Below are 17,140 nucleotides of genomic sequence, written 5' to 3' on the forward strand. Positions count from 1 at the left end.
CTCACCATCTTTTTCTCTTTGAAAAGTGAGATGACGAAACATTGCTTTTGATTTCTTAAGGAGAAGAACTCTTATCATAAGATGTTTCAAACATTATAATAAAATATATCTAAAAAAGTCTGGTTGTCAACTGTTGTCCCACCCTGGTCTCAGTATTTTGTGTTTTCTTTCTTTATTTGGTCAGGGCAGGGTGTGACATGGATTTTGGTATGTGGATTCTGCTCTCTGATCTTAATAAACTTTAACCTGTAAGATGTGTTACACAAAACCTCCTTTGGCTCAACGTGTTGACTCAACATCTCTGTGACTGCCAATTAAAATGGGTTAGTTAGCAATCCACTGACGTGTTTCTTACTTTTGCATAGAGTAAAAAAGGCTGAATTATGTTTGTATTCATTACTCAGAAATATCATATACCTATATATTAAGTAATTGTGATGATGGGTCAGTTGGTTGGTTGGTTGTTTGAAGTTGATTGATCTTTAAATGTAAATGATATTGGAATGGTGTATTCAATGACCATTCACTTTAGTCTCTATTTTCTAGAAACAAAACTATGGCTAGAAATTGAACTTTGATACTGCTTGTAAAGTGAGGCAGTAAACAGCATGAACAGCTGATTGTAAGATAATGATGTGGTCCATACAGTATAAAATCAGGAGAAAAGTCAGTGAGGTATCTAACCAGACACTCATTTCCTCTTGAAACTCAGAGACGACAAGATGGCTTTCTCTTGTCCAACTAAGAGGTAAGCTCTCGCTCTCTCTCTCTAAACAAGTCCTTGGATCACCCCCATCCAAATATTTCCCTTAAGTATTGTTAGTTCTAAACTATTTTGATTGAACTGTTGTCTTTTTTAAACCAGAATGGCTCAGAACACCTTGAAAATTAGGCTGCAGGGTTTGGAATGCCACTTCACCTGGAAGTTGGACGACAGCAGATCTAAACTGGAAAGTCTCAGACATACCCTGATAGATATCATCAGCAGCGAGGGGGTTCAATGTTCCTGGACGGGTCATCTGTACAACCTCCTGGCTTACCTACACCACGCTTTGGGCTCCACAGAGGACGCTCTTCAATGCCTGAAGAAGGCTGAAGAGGCCATTCGCCTAAACAGCCCAGACGACGTGGAGCTAAGTCTGGTGGTCCACTATGGGAACTTGGCCTGGGTGCACTATCACCAAGGGGAGATGACAGAGAGCCAGACCTATGTGGAGAAGGTTGCGAGACTACTGCGGGACAACCCCTCACCCTGCCCAGGTGTAGTATGGGGCGAAAGGGCCTGGACTTTGAATAAGTTTGACATAAGCAAGAGGAAGGCAGCGGTATATTGCTTCCAGATGGCCTTAAAAGAGGACCCTGAGAACAAGGTGCTGTGCTGTGGCTATGCCATAGCATTTAGTAAATCTTTTGAAAATAAAGACATTACTCCGAGGCTGCGATCTGAGATGTTGGAGCACCTACGGATTGCTAGAGAATTGGATCCAGAACATTTGACCATCACAGTGATGTACCTGCAGAGGCTTGCAGATAGCGGCCAGGTTGAGGAAGCACGTAAACTTGCAGAGGAAGTGATAGAGAAGCCTTTGGACAGCTTTGGTGGATTTGGACTCTTACTATCATTTTTCAGAGATTACGTCTCTCATGATTCAAGCATTGACCTGGCAAGAAGGACCCTGGAGAGACACCCTGATTCACGCCAACTGAAAAAGCGTCTTGCGCAGTGTTACAAATGGAAGATTTTCTCTCAAGAAGAGAAAAGGAACCCAATGAGGCATATTCTGATTGAAAATGCAGTCAGCCTTTATGAAGAGGTGGTCACACTCTACCCAAAATCCCTTGCAGTTAAACTGGAACTGTCTGCCATGTACAAAGAATCTGGCAGAGTTGATAGAGCAGATAAGATTTTTGAGGACCTGCTTCTTGAAATAGAAGGAATGGAACCACAGGATTTACAAAAATTATACAACAGGTATGCCCAACATCTGTTTTATGCCAAACATGATGCTTCCAGGTCAATTGATTTCCACAAGAAGGCAGTAGAGATTATGCTACCCACTGGCCAACGTGACAGCAGTATTCGTGTTTTGTTGTCAACTGTCCATAACGGGGGAGACAGAGCTGAGGAAATTGTTGACTTTCTGGATGGACTTGATGGAGAAGGTGCTGTCAGCCAGTTCTAGACCTTTTTTACAATAAAGGCTTGAATTAACCAGAACTGCTTGTCGAATCAGTGAAATTTGCATAACCTGTTTATGATTGATTGATGTGGAAAATATATTCACTATACCACTAGGACAAATCTAGGTGAATATAGGACAAATTTTAATTTCGTACAAACTGAATACCTTCGTATTCCAAATGTCTGTGCTCAATTTTACTACTGGGATTGCTGAGAGATGCATGATCATCAATACTAACACTGGAAAGGAAATTCAAGGCTGAGAGTAAAGTCATAAATATGTAGGCCTAACATGACAATATCTGTCTGGGATACACATTTTGAATTGAATCTGTACAAGTTAACTATGGACTATGTACTACAGACAAACTAATGTTATTTTAAATGTTTCATTATAGAGTAGAGAGGTCCTGTATAGCCTCACAGACAGACTATCCAGAACAATAGGATATTCTTTATTTTATTTACTTCACACTGGGCACAATAGATTGTGTTTCTGGAAAATGTATGTAATGTGTAATATTATACTGTCTAATATCTTGTAAGTTCTTGTGAAAATGAAGGTAGTATGTTAAGAGATCATGAATTAAAGAAATACAGTAACAGCAAACAACAACAAGTCATTTTATAATTATAAACCACTCTCCCAGTAGGTAACTACAATTTCTTAATGCATAGCTGTGGATATCCAGTTGAAATTGTATGACTAAATACATTGACTGTCATCAGCTATGGTCTGAGTTTGATTGATTAAGGCTCTGAATGTCATGGATACCATACAAGGTCAGGGTCAGGGTACACGGTCAGAGCCAGAGAACACCACAATACAGCACAGAATGTTTCAGTGGAAAGCAATGGGGGAATGAAGGGTGATAAGTGTCAGTTGACATCACAATACATCCTTCACCTTCTCAGAAGTTGCTCCAGCAATCACAGTATCATTGCTGCTGAGGAAGATTGGCCAACAGTACTGTGCAGTATTTCACTAATGTTTTAAGTTCTAAGGTATGTGACATTATTGAAATACAGATTACACTACACACCCATTGAGCTCCTTGATTTTGTTCAGGTGGCTTCCTCTTCAGTTTTTGTCAGAGGAAAAACAGGATTAGATGTGTATACGTCGCCACCTAGTGTTTTAATAAAGACAATGCATCACTTCCCATTGTCTCATGCATCACCACCAGTTCAGCATCCAAAATTAAGTCAACCTTCATGAAGAGGTGGTCGCACTCTACCCACAACCCTTTGCAGTAAACCTGAAACTGTCTGGCATGTACAAAGAATCTGGCTGTGTTGATTGAGCAGATAATATAGAGGATTTACAAAAGATTCTTCAACTGCTATTTGCAACATCTGTTTTATGCCAAATAAGATGCTTCCAGGTCAATTGATTTCCACAAGGCAGCAGAAATTATGCTACCCACTGACCGACGTGAGAGCAGTATTCGTGTTGTTTCGTCCACTATCCGTAATGGAAGAAACAGAGCGGGGCAAAAAAACGCCACCTGCTGGAGACTTCATATTTTGGGCCCACTTCACACCTCTCGGTTCACCTCTCTCCCCTAAACATAACTTTCATGCGCTCTTAAATGCAGCACACACCCATTCGCTTTAGTCTCTATTTGCTAGAAACTTAATCATAGCTAGAAATAAATCTGTAACACTTGAGGCAATAACAGCCCATTGGAAGATAAGGATGTGGTCCATACAGAATAAAATCAGGGCAGAAGTCAGTGAGGTATCTCATCAGACACTCATTTGCTCATTAAACTCAGAGATCATGAGGTGGCTTTCTTTCCCTAAGTGTGTTTCTCTCTCAATCTATCCCTCACTCACTCACTTAGGCATTGTTAGTTGAACTAACTTAGTTCTAAACTATTTTTGATTGAACTGTTTGTTTTAAAAAAAGCTCTTCAACTGGTATGTAGATGTTGAGCAGATGTTATTGCTGGTGTAGCATAATACTTGTGCCTCTAGCTCCAACAGTGCAGTAATATCTAACAAGTAATATCTAACAGTTTCACAACATAAACCCAAAATACACGTAAATCTAAGTAAGGAATGGATTAAGAATATACAGTTGAAGTCGGAAGTTTACATACACGTAGGTTGAAGTCATTAAAACTTGTTTTTCAACCACTCCACACATTTCTTGTGAACAAACTATAGTTTTGGCAAGTCGGTTAGGACATCTACCAGTCCCTCTTGCAGCAAAGCAACCCCACAACATGATGCTGCCACCTCTGTGCTTCACGGTTGGGATGGTGTTCATCGGCTTGCAAGCCTCTCCCTTTTTCCTCCAAACATAATGATGGTCACTATGGCCAAACAGTTCTATTTTTGTTTCATCAGACCGGATGACATTGCTCCAAAAAGTACTATCTTTGTCCCCATGTGCAGTTGCAAACCGTAGTCTGGCTTTTTTATGGCGGTTTTGGAGCAGTGGCTTCTTCCTTGCTGAGTGGCCTTTCAGGTTATATCGATACAGGACTCATTTTTACTGTGGATACTTTTGTACCTGTTTCCTCCAGCATCTTCACAAGGTCCTTTGCTGTTGTTCTGTGATTGATTTGCACTTTACGCACCAAAGTAACTTCATCTCTAGGAGACAGAAGGTGTCTCCTTCCTGAGCGGTTTGACGGCTGCGTGTTTATACCAGCATACTATTGTTTGTACAGATGAATGTGGTACCTTCAGGCATTTGGAAATTGCTCCTAAGGATGAACCAGACTCGTGGAGGTCTACAATTGTTTTTCTGAGGTCTGGACTGATTTCTTTTGATTTTCCCATGATGTTAAGGAAAGAGACACTGAGTTTCAAGGTAGGCCTTGAAATACATCCACAGGTACACCTCCAATTGACTCAAATGATGTTCTAAATGATGCTTCTAAAGCCATGAACTCATTTTCTAGAATTTCCCAGTCTGTTTAAAGGCAAACTCAACTTAACATATGTAAACTTTTGACCCACTGGAATTGTGATACAGTGAATTTTAAGTGAAATGATCTGTCTGTAAACAATTGTTGGAAATATTACTTGTGTCATGCACAAAGTAGATGTCTATAGGCAGCTAGTGATGGCTGTTTAGCAGTCCGATGTCCTTGAGAAGCTGTTTTCCAGTCTCTCGGTCCCAGCTTTGATGCACCTGTACGGACCTCGCCTTCTGGATGATAGCAGAGTGAACAGGCAGTGGCTCGGGTGGTTGATGTCCTCGATGATCTTTTTGGCCTTCCTATGTCATTGGGTGCTGTAGGAATCCAGGAGGGCGGGAAGTTTGCCTCTGGTAATGTATTGGGCAGACCACACCACCCTCTGGAGAGTTTTGCGGTCTTGGGCGGTGCAGTTGCCATACCAGGTGCCATACCAGGTTGTGATACAGCCTGACAGGATGCTCTCAATTGTGCATCTGTAAAAGTTTGTTATGGTTTTAGGTGTTAAGCCACATTTCTTCAGCCTCCTGTGGTTGAAGAGGCGTTGTTGCGCCTTCTTCACCACGCTGTCTGTGTGGGTGGACCATTTCAGTTTGCCAGTGATGTGTACACAGAGGAACTTGAAGCTTTCCACCTTCTCCACTGCAGTCCCATCGATGTGGATAGGGGGGGGTGCTCCCTCTGCTGTTTCCTGAAGTCCACAATCATTTCCTTTGTTTTGTTGACGTTGAGTGAGAGGTTATTTTCCTGGCACCACACTCCCAGAGCCCTCACCTCCTCCCTGTCTCATCGTTGTTGGTAATCAAGCCTAGTACTATTGTGTCGTCTGCAAACTTGATGATTGAGTTGGGGGCGTACTTGGCCATGCAGTCATGGGTAAACAGGGAGTACAGGAGTAGGCTGAGCATACACTGTTGTGGGGCCCCAGTGTTGAGGTTCAGCGAAGAAAAGGTGTTGTTTCCTACCTTCACCACCTGTGGGCGACCCGTCAGGATGTCCAGGACCCAGTTGCACAGGGCCTTTGTTCAGACCCAGGGCTTCGAGCTTGATGATGAGCTTGGAGGGTACTATGGTGTTGAATGCTGAGCTATAGTCAATGAACAGCATTCTTAGATAGGTATGCTTCTTGTCCAGATGGGACAGGGCAGTGTACAGTGTGGTGGCGATTGCATCGTCTGTGGATCTTTTGGGGCGGTAAGCAAATTGAAGTGAGTCTAGGGTGGCGGGTAAGGTGGAGGCGTTATAATCCTTGTCTAGTCTCTAAAAGCACTTCATTATGACAGAGGTGAGCACTACAGGGTGATAGTCATTTAGTTAAATTACCTTTGCTTTCATAGGTATAGGGACAATGGTGGCCATCTTGAAGCATGTGGGAACAACAGACTGGGATAGGGTGAGATTGAATATATCTGTGAACACACCAGCCAGCTGGTCTGCGCATGCTCTGAGGATGCGGCTATGGATACCATCTGGGCTGGCAGCCTTGTGGGGGTTAACACGCTTAAATGTCTTACGCATGTTGGCCACGGAGAAGGAGAGCCCACAGTCCTTGATAGCGTTCCCCGTCAGTGGCACTGTATTATCCTCAAAGCGAGCGAAGAAGGTGTTCAGCTCGTCTGAAAGCAAAACTTTGGTGTCCGCGATGTGGCTTTTTTTCCTTTTATAATACGTGGTTGTCTGTAGACACTGCCACATGCGTCTCGTGTCTGAGCCGTTGAACTGGGACTCAACTTTGTCCCTATATTGACGTTTAGCCTGCTTGATTGCTTTGCGGAGGGAATAACTACACTGTGTGTATTCTTCCATATTCCCAGTCTTCTTGCCCTGGTTAAATGTTGTGGTTTACGCTTTCAGTTTTGCGCAAATCAAATCAAATGTATTTGTCACATACACATGGTTAGCAGATGTTAATGCGAGTGTAGCGAAATGCTTGTGCTTCTAGTTCCAACAATGCAGTAATAACCAACGAGTAATCTAACCTAACAATTCCAAAACTACTACCTTATACACACAAGTGTAAAGGGATAAAGAATATGTACATAAAGATATATGAATGCGTGATGGTACAGAACGGCATAGGCAAGATGCAGTAGATGGTATCGAGTACAGTATATACATATGAGATGAGTAATGTGGGGTATGTAAACAAAGTGGCATAGTTTAAAGTGGCTAATGATACATGTATTACATAAAGATGCAGTAGATGATATAGGGTACAGTATATACATATACATATGAGATGAATAATGTAGGGTATGTAAACATTATATTAATGCTCCCATCTATCCACGGTTTCTGGTTGGGGTAGGTTTTAATAGTCACAGTGGGTACAACATCTCCTATGCACTTCCTGATAAATTAATTAATTGTATTTAATGACTCCAACTGAAGTGTATGTAAACTTCTGACTTCAACTGTATATGTCAGAGCGGCATTGGACTAATATACAGTGACATAGTATAGAGTACATTATATACATATGAGATGTGTGATGCAATATTTGCAAACAATTCAAGTGGCTAATGTGTTAATATTATTTTCTGAAGCTACTCTGAACATATCCTAGTCCACGTGATCAAAACATTCTTGAAGAGTGGATTTCGATTGATCAGACCAGAGTTGAATAGTCCTCACCACGGGTGCTTCCTGTTTGAGTGTCTGCCTATAGGAGGGGAGAAACAAGATGGAATCGTGTTCCGATTTGCCGAATGGAGAGCGGGGGAGGGCCTTATATGCATTCTGGAAGGTAGTATAGCAATGGTCGAGGGTTTTAGCAGCGCGAGTACAACAATCAATATGTTGATAGAATTTAGGGAACCTTTTCCTCAAATTTGCTTTATTAAAATTCCCAGCTATAATAAATGCAGCCTCAGGATATGTGATTTCCAGTTTGCATTAAGTCCATTGAAGTTCTTTGAGGGCCACCATGGTATCTGCTTGGGGGGGATATAGACCGCTGTGGCTATTATTGACGAAAACTCTTTCGGAGATAGTATGGTCGGCATTTGATTGTGAGATATTCTAGATCAGGTGAACAGAATGTCTTGATTTTCTGTATGATATCAATTAAGCCATAAGTCGTTAATCATAAAACATATACCTCCACCCTTCTGCTTCCCGGAGAGATGTTTGTTCCTGTCGGCGCGATGTACTGGGAACCCAACTGGCTTTACAGAGTCAGACAGTATATCGAGAGAGAGAGAGAGAGAGAGAGAGAGAGAGAGAGAGAGAGAGAGAGAGAGAGAGAGAGAGAGAGAGAGAGAGAGAGAGAGACATGTTTTCATGAAGCAGAGTATGTTACAATCCCTGGTGTCTCTCTGAAAAGCAATTATTTTCATATTGTGGCTGCAAAGGCATACTGCGGACGAATGTAGACAAACTAATGTTACTCTTAATTCTTGCATTATAAAGTAGAGAAACCCATTATAGCCTCACAGACTGACAATCTGTGTTTGTTTTTGTTTTCTGCACAGTGGGAACAATTGATTCTGTTTCTAGAAAATCTGTTAAATGTGTAAGATATACTGTATAATACCTTCTAAGTTCTTGGGAAAATAAAGGTATTCTATTCTATTCTATTATATTGTGTTTACATATCATTAATTCAATTAATACAGTAATAGAAAACAAGGCAAAGTAATTTTGCAATGTACATCACTATCCCATGTAGATAACTAGAATTTCTAAATGGAGTTGTGGATATCAAGTAGCAATTTTAAGGCTTAATACATTAACTATTAGCTAAAGCGCCATTGAGGCCATTTTCATTTTGAAGTAGTCGATATTCTTCTTCTACTTCTTCTAGGAGTTGGCAAACAGACTCAAAGGGGGCATTCTGCCACCTAGAGTGGGTTGTTTGAAAAGGTATAAAGCTAAGGTTTGTAATTTACTGCCATATCCAGTTATGGAATGTTTGCTCACCAGTATAATTCATTAGAAGATCCCTTCTGGTGACCCGGATGTAATCATGTGCAGTGATGCCAACTTAGCAATTTTGTTGCTAGATTTAGCAACTTTTCAGACTACCCTGGCAACTTTCTTTTCAAACAGCACCTAGCAGCAAATTTAGCTACTTTAAAAAAAATATTTAGAACTTTTAGCAACTTTTGAAAAGTGACTCAAATGCTAAGATGCACACATTTTCCCTCTAAATGAAACCAAAATGATTTTCTCTGTCACACACTCAGTCACAACACACGTGCCTGGCAGCAAAAGTGCATTGTGAGTGACGTCAGCAGCAGGCGCTCAGTTCGTACACAGGCGGCAGCAGGCTAGCAGCAATTTCAGCAAATTGCAAATCATTGTTGGCTGACTGCAGCAGCAGTAGTATGGGTTCGACAAGCCAAACCCAATGAATATAGTTGGTCATGAATGTTTGATCTTGAACAGAACTTACAACATCAATCAACATGTCTCAATCAAAATTGTACAGCCAGAAGTATAGAAAAGAGTGGGAGTCTGTACCTGAACAAATGTCAAATCATATTTTTTGCCAAGATGGCCAGTAAATTTGAGTAACATTATTGTTTATTCTACATAATGACGCAGTTTTACGTTATCACGCAATGACATCACAACGTCATTTAGCAACTTTTAGCAACAAATCAACCTGCCTCTAGCAACTTACCCTGAAAATTTGTTGGCAACACTGATCATGTGATCCTTCCTTAATCCATAGGAGGTCCCACCAAGTTGACTACTTTCTTTTTTTAACCCAGTTGACTACTGTAAAATGTGGATGACGGATCACCACCTCAAGCTGAACCTCGGCAAGACGGAGCTGCTCTTCCTCCCGGGGAAGGACTGCCCATTCCATGATCTCGCCATCACGGTTGACAACTCCATTGTGTCCTCCTCCCAGAGCGCTAAGAACCTTGGCGTGATCCTGGACAACACCCTGTCGTTCTCAACTAACATCAAGGCGGTGGCCCGTTCCTGTAGGTTCATGCTCTACAACATCCGCAGAGTACGACCCTGCCTCACACAGGAAGCGGCGCAGGTCCTAATCCAGGCACTTGTCATCTCCCGTCTGGATTACTGCAACTCGCTGTTGGCTGGGCTCCATGCCTGTGCCATTAAACCCCTACAACTCATCCAGAACGCCGCAGCCCGTCTGGTGTTCAACCTTCCCAAGTTCTCTCACGTCACCCCGCTCCTCCGCTCTCTCCACTGGCTTCCAGTTGAAGCTCGCATCCGCTACAAGACCATGGTGCTTGCTTACGGAGCTGTGAGGGGAACGGCACCGCAGTACCTCCAGGCTCTGATCAGGCCCTACACCCAAACAAGGGCACTGCGTTCATCCACCTCTGGCCTGCTCGCCTCCCTACCACTGAGGAAGTACAGTTCCCGCTCAGCCCAGTCAAAACTGTTTGCTGCTCTGGCCCCCCAATGGTGGAACAAACTCCCTCACGACGCCAGGACAGCGGAGTCAATCACCCCCTTCCGGAGACACCTGAAACCCCACCTCTTTAAGGAATACCTAGGATAGGATAAAGTAATCCTTCTCACCCCCCCTTAAATGATTTAGATGCACTATTGTAAAGTGGCTGTTCCACTGGATGTCATAAGGTGAATTCACCAATTTGTAAGTCGCTCTGGATAAGAGCGTCTGCCAAATGACTTAAATGTAAATGTAATGTAAATGTAAAATGGTGAAAGCTCTTAATGGCGCTGCCCATGCTGAAATTTGGGCACAAGAGCCCTCTAGCTATCTCAATGGGGGAAAACTAGTTCCGATTATGGGTAAAGCCAGTCAGGTAATACCAAGGATTTGACGAGATTGTGGAAAATTGGGTTTTGTTTGAAACTGCTAGTGAGTCGGGTGGAGATAATAGCACAGAGAGTGAGAATAAGTGGGTTACAGTGGCGAAGAATTGAAACAAAATAAGTAGAGTTGTGGTGGAAACTAGGAAACCCTAGACTAGATTTTAGTCGGAAGAATAAGGAAAATCTGGTATATTTTGGAGGAAAGTGTTGTCGGTGAGAGACACAAGAAGTGGTCATATTTAGACATTTTGTGTGTTTACCAAGCAGAAGAAGCATGTTTTAATCCTTATTAAAAAGATAATCGGTGGAATGTTCCTGTATGGATTTTTTTACGAAGCAGGGCGCCTATCAAGAGGGTTATTTCTGGGGTTGCGTAAGAAGTAAAGGCAGATGATATAACTGAGGACATACTGTAGATGGAGTGGTTGTTGCACCTTGACTGACCTGTATGGTGGATGGAGAAAATACATTTACTTCATCCCTACTTACTGTTCTTTGATGAAGAGTCTTTCCCTTCTCATATAAAGTCAGGATTCATGAGTTGTTGTGCACAAACCCTTTCAGTGTCATTAATGCAGAAGTTTTGGTCTTGTGTCAAATGCGGGTAGACGGGAAGAGTATCATATGCCAGATGAAGTGAAATGCTGCAAATGTCGTGGTGAACATGCGTCCGAATTCCTGGAGTGCCCTTTTAGGGTGAAGGAGACCGAGGTGAAAAGAGTAAGGGGTGTCCAGAGTGTCTCCTATCTGGAAGCTGGGAGAAGAGTGGAAGGAGCAAATGGTGGGGAGAAAAACAATGGTAGTAAGAGCCACCATGAGTTTCTCATTAAACAAGGGATCATGAAATGTTACATGTTAAAAAGGTGGACTTTGTATTATTTATTGTAATGGTCATAAACTGTACAGCACAATCAGAGAAGAAGTCTGAGAAAATTGGAATCATTGTGAATGCAGATTATAGTTTTTGGGATATTCATGATTTCACAGCAGAGGCCTTGCAATAAATCTGATCGGTGAATGTTCAATCCTCACAGGCCTCTGACCATGTGTAGGGATGCATTCTGAAATGGACTGTGATTGAATACATGGGATGCATTTTGTTTGTTGAAGTGTTTTTTCCACAATTAATGTTTTTATTTTCTCTTTCAATACCCCGTCCAGCTGGTGACAGTAATGCACCATTAACATTGGGTGCCAACCGCCATCAAACCCCATCAAAGGAGAAGGAAATCTCGAAAGCTTTTCATCAGTTCTAAACAAGCTCCTGTTGGTCTTGCAATTGCAGAAGAATGAATTATGTTTAAACGTTTGTGATTTTAAATAGTTCTTCAAAATGCAATGTATCATAAAATGTATCATTCAGTTGATCATCTTTTATTTCGGCTCCAGTTTGAGTGTTCCTGTTCATTCATTGGCCTAAACATTATTAATGAAAAAACTTCTAGTTTTGTTGAGTTATTGCATGAATCCACAATTAAACCATGGATTGTTACAATAGAAAATGTGTAAATTGCTACTTTTTTAATAGATAGCTGGTTTTGATAGGCTCGATGTATTACGTCTACGTTTAAAGCAACATCTTACATTATTTCAAGTTGGAACTTTATGACTCATCGTCAGGTCCGGCAGTGCTAGTCGTCAGTGGTCCAAATTGCAGTGTCATAATAAATGTCCATCCTTCATTGGCGTATGGGCTAGTTTGAAGTATCTTTTAAACAATAACAAAACACTTCATTAACCGTAATCGTTTTCTAATGGTATATGGTTGTAGGCAGTTCCTATTTCATGCAAAAAAGAATTGTAGAATTGTTGAATTGTTTTCAATTGAGTCAGTGTATTTTGTTTGGATCCCTGTAAGTTATGGGTTGTAAGGAGCCCAATATAGGACTGAAGGAGCTAACGTTACTTCTTAGTCGAGAGCCATGCGTCCTCTGAAACACGACTCAGCCGAGCCGCACTGCTTCTTGACACAATGCCTGCTTAACCCGGAAGCCAGTCGCACCAATGTGTCAGAGGAAACGCCATAACCCTGGCGACCGTGTCAGTGTGCATGTGCCCAGTCCGCCACAGGAGTCGCTAGAGCGCGATGTGTCAGAGGAAACGCCATAACCCTGGCGACCGTGTCAGTGTGCATGCGCCCAGTCCGCCACAGGAGTCGCTAGAGCGCGATGTGTCAGAGGAAACGCCATAACCCTGGCGACCGTGTCAGTGTGCATGCGCCCAGCCCGCCACAGGAGTCGCTAGAGCGCAATGTGTCAGAGGAAACGCCATAACCCTGGCGACCGTGTCAGTGTGCATGCGCCCAGTCTGCCACAGGAGTCGCTAGAGCGCGATGTGTCAGAGGAAACGCCAAAACCCTGGCGACCGTGTCAGTGTACATGCGCCCAGTCCGCCACAGGAGTCGCTAGAGCGCGATGTGTCAGAGGAAACGCCATAACCCTAGCGACCGTGTCAGTGTGCATGCGCCCAGCCCGTCACAGGAGTCGCTAGAGCGCGATGGGATAAGGACATCCCGGCCGGCCAAACCCTCGCCTAACCCAGGCGACGCTGGGTCAACTGTGTGCCGCACCATGGGTCTCCCGTCTGCGACCGGCTGCGACAGAGCCTGGACTCGAACCAGGACCTCTAGTGGCGCAGCTAGCCACCACAACCTTTATTTTCTGTGACTTACTGTTTCTGCAGTACAGTTGACAACCATGGCTATGAATGCTAAGAAAATCCACTATACCGTAGCACATTCTTCCCATCCCCCTGCATTGGTCTCTGCATATTCACAGGAATCCTCTCAGGATCCCTCACCCTGTACCCATCTTACTCTACCACTCTCTTCACTGCTTCAGCATACAACACTTTCCTTACTACTCTGACCCTGGAAACCTCAACCTGCCCTTCTCTCACCGGACACCTCTGATTTCCAGCCCCATGAGCAACCCCTCAGCTAACACACACAACTTTCTCCACTAATACTACACCTTTCTTGATCTCATGTCCTCCTGCACACTTCTCAAATCTAATAATCTCCCTCTTACACACTGCTGCCGCATGACCATGCTTGGCATCTAAAGCACTGTAGTATTTTCGTAACAAAATCTCTCACAGGATAACTGACTGACACATCCTAATATGACCTTGTTGGACAAAGACTCTGCATCAAAACTCAGCAGGACAGACAATGTCTTCACCGTTTCACCAATTCCTCCCCGGATCTGCGTCACACCAAACGCCAGGCGTCACAGACACCAGGAATCTTCCATTTCAGCTGATCCTCCTCAACACTTAATGCCACCCCCGTTATCACTCCTTTCAATGGCGTCCTGCTCCGGAGAGGGAAGCAAGTCCCTGTCCTTGTCGCTTGGTCCGGAGCACCCCCTCCTGCAGGATGGAAGAAACACAATAAATCGTCACGGGTCCAATTCAAGTTACTTTCACAGATTCAACAGATTCTCTTCTCTACCCAACCACATACCACACATGAATCAGACAGAATACAAGGATAGATTCTCTCCAGAAAGCTCAATCCCACTGAGCCAGAATCATACTTATGGTCATTGGGTTGAGGCATGAACTGGGCGGTCCTCACCGCTGGTACTTCATCCTCACTCTCGCCAGGTTCCATCTCTGAACTACTGGAGCACATGTCCCTCGTTTTGCACTGGACGCCAACCTTCCTCACCACACTGCTTCCCTCTACACTCAGCTCTTTCTCGGTGTTCATCACTGCCACCGCAGTTAATTCATCCTCACTCTCGTTGCGTTCAATTTCCGTCTGTTTGCTCTTCCAAAAGTTTTGTTAATTCCTCCATTCCATATTCCCTCAAGACATGTTAAACTTTTCCTTCTATTCTTGTCCACCATCTTCTCCATCAGATCTTTCAGAAGGCCTGTGCATTTCCCCACTCCATATTTACTCATGTTCCATTTTCCTCCTTTTTTTCCTGTCCACCATCTTGGCAGCCATCTCTCCTGTTATGTCTCTCTCACCTCTATTGCTTAGATTCTGCCAGTACACTCTGTCTTCCATCTGTTTTCCACAAACAAGTGCTGTGACATGGAAATATGGCCGTGTGGGAACCCTAAACATATAAAGTTGATCAATTTAATCTGTTTAGTTTTTTGCCGATATGAAAGATAAAGAAGGTCCTCATGCTTCCAAAACCGTATCGCAAGCAATGGGGGTTAATGGGGGTTAATGTTCAGACAGAGTGTAGCAGCTCTTAACAAACCCCCCTAAGGAAGATGCCTTTGTCCAATGACTCTTATGTGTAATGTAATGCAACTGAGAGGCATGATCAAGGGCTAGGGATGTAGGGTAGACTACTGTAGAGTCGTTAGAGTGTAGCTGTTATCAGTCATTTGTCTTGATTCTAAAGACAAATGACAGTGCTTTGAATAGAGAACACCACTTGTCATCTCTTGCTGTTGCAAGCCTAGATTGTTTGTTGAACTGTAGATTATGGAAAATACAAATAGCCAAGTGAAGTAAGTAATGGGAGAAAAGATTTGAAGTGTTAGCAAGGTAAAATGTTACTCTGAATTATATTTGTCCTGGCTCTATAACTTTCATACCTCACTATAGTCTTTGTCATGAAGGAAATGTCAAAGAACAGACAAAACCCACCTAAAAGCCATGACAACTTTATGGGGTATATTTTGTATCATATGCTTGGCTACTATTGCAGTTTGCAGAGGAATTGCCAAATATTCTGAACAAAATATATACGCAACATGTAAAGCATTGTTCTCATGTTTCATGAGCTGAAATAAAATACCCCAGAAATGTTCCATAAAGAGATATTATTACATGGCAGTGCTCCACCCTCTTTTCAGAGACCTGTCCAAGTACGGTGTAGGTTTATGTCAGGACTGGTGGTGAAAAGAAGGTAATGCAGATGACTATCACTCTATTTCACTTCCAGATTTCAGAACAACAATAAAAAAAACACCGGAACTCTGGTTGTGCAGACTTTATTACATTAAAATATTTATATGCTTTTGTAAATGTTTTTTATTTTTTTAATATGTCAGGTGTTGACAAAGCATGATAGAAATTAACTTCAACAGACATGATTCACATAGTTCCCATCAGTATTTCTGATCTACCTCTTATGAAACTACACTACAATCATTCTAAATAATCATTTGTTATGGGTTCATTGAACATCTGGTAATCAAACCATGTTCCATATACAATGAAATGTAAACAAAGGAAAGGAGTACAGAAATGAACCTTCAGAAAAATTTCCTATGAGATCAACAGCTGCACAACTAAGTTGACATCTTCAGCTGATGCCCGAATTGCATAGAGGATATATAAGAAATCATTTTAGAATGGGCAAAATGGACGGTTAAGGGTGAATTACCATCGTGCCATGTATCTACAGGCAGTAGTCAAAATTGGATTTCCATTCGACGTGGCCTTTGTTAATAAAGGCCTTGTACAGTAGGTCTCATTGGGGTACATGGTGGCTTTCACTGTTGGATCCTCAAACATGCATTCCGTCCACTTCTTGAGCTCAGTGGGAATAAGAGAAGATATTTATTTTAGTTTTTGAAATGAGACTAATGAGCCCTTGTCGCTTGCAGTGCACTTTGGTTGAGCCAAACTATATAAATCACTCAAGTATTAGGACCATCTCATAAAACATGTGAGAGACGCAATAAAAATATGGAGGATTTTGAAGACTGCTATTCATACACTAGGGCCAGTATTCACAAAGCATTTCAGAGTAGGAGTATGATCACACTATCATATGATCAGGGGGGACCAGAGCCCTTATCCAAAAAGCGTCCCAGAGTAGAACATTTGTCACATGTGCTGAGAAGAAACATTTTACTCCTACTCTTATGGGAAAAAATAAAAACTACGAATGAAACCTCTTTATTCATGAGTCCCACATAGGAGACAGATATTTAGGATATCTAATGAGCTCAGTGTTGCCAACTAATTTTCAGGGTAAGTTGCTAGAGGCAGGTTGATTTGTTGCTAAAAGTTGCTAATTGACATTGTGATGTCATTGCGTGATAACTAAAAACTGCGTCATTACGTAGAATAAACAATAACGTTACTCAAATTGACTGGCCATCACGACAAAAAATATGATTTGACATTTGTTCAGGTACAGACTCCCACTCTTTTCTATACTTCTGGCTGTACAATTGTGATTGAGACATGTTGATTGATGTTGTAAGTTCTGTTCAAGATCAAACATTCATGACTAACTATATTCATTGGGTTTGGCTCGTCGAACCCGTACTACTG

General features: G+C 42.4%; 1 protein-coding gene across 1 annotated transcript; it reads left to right on the forward strand.

Annotated features, from left to right (window-relative positions):
* The first annotated feature begins 665 nt into the window (after positions 1–665).
* LOC135511033 (interferon-induced protein with tetratricopeptide repeats 1-like) lies at positions 666–3,342 on the forward strand. The gene is made up of 2 exons (XM_064932493.1): positions 666–748; positions 866–3,342. The coding sequence occupies exons 1-2, from the start codon at positions 723–725 to the stop codon at positions 2,181–2,183; spliced, it is 1,344 nt and encodes a 447-aa protein (XP_064788565.1). The 5' UTR covers positions 666–722; the 3' UTR covers positions 2,184–3,342.
* The last annotated feature ends 13,798 nt before the right edge of the window (positions 3,343–17,140 follow it).

The sequence above is a fragment of the Oncorhynchus masou genome, chromosome 23, assembly GCF_036934945.1.
Source record: "Oncorhynchus masou masou isolate Uvic2021 chromosome 23, UVic_Omas_1.1, whole genome shotgun sequence".
Taxonomy (NCBI): Eukaryota; Metazoa; Chordata; class Actinopteri; order Salmoniformes; family Salmonidae; genus Oncorhynchus; species Oncorhynchus masou.

Bases quoted from the DNA above. Each gene is read 5' to 3' on its own strand.
- LOC135511033 (XM_064932493.1), top strand. From the start codon at position 723: ATGGCTTTCTCTTGTCCAACTAAGAG. The intron at 749-865 runs GTAAGCTCTCGC...TTTTTAAACCAG, and splicing joins TTCTCTTGTCCAACTAAGAG to AATGGCTCAGAACACCTTGA.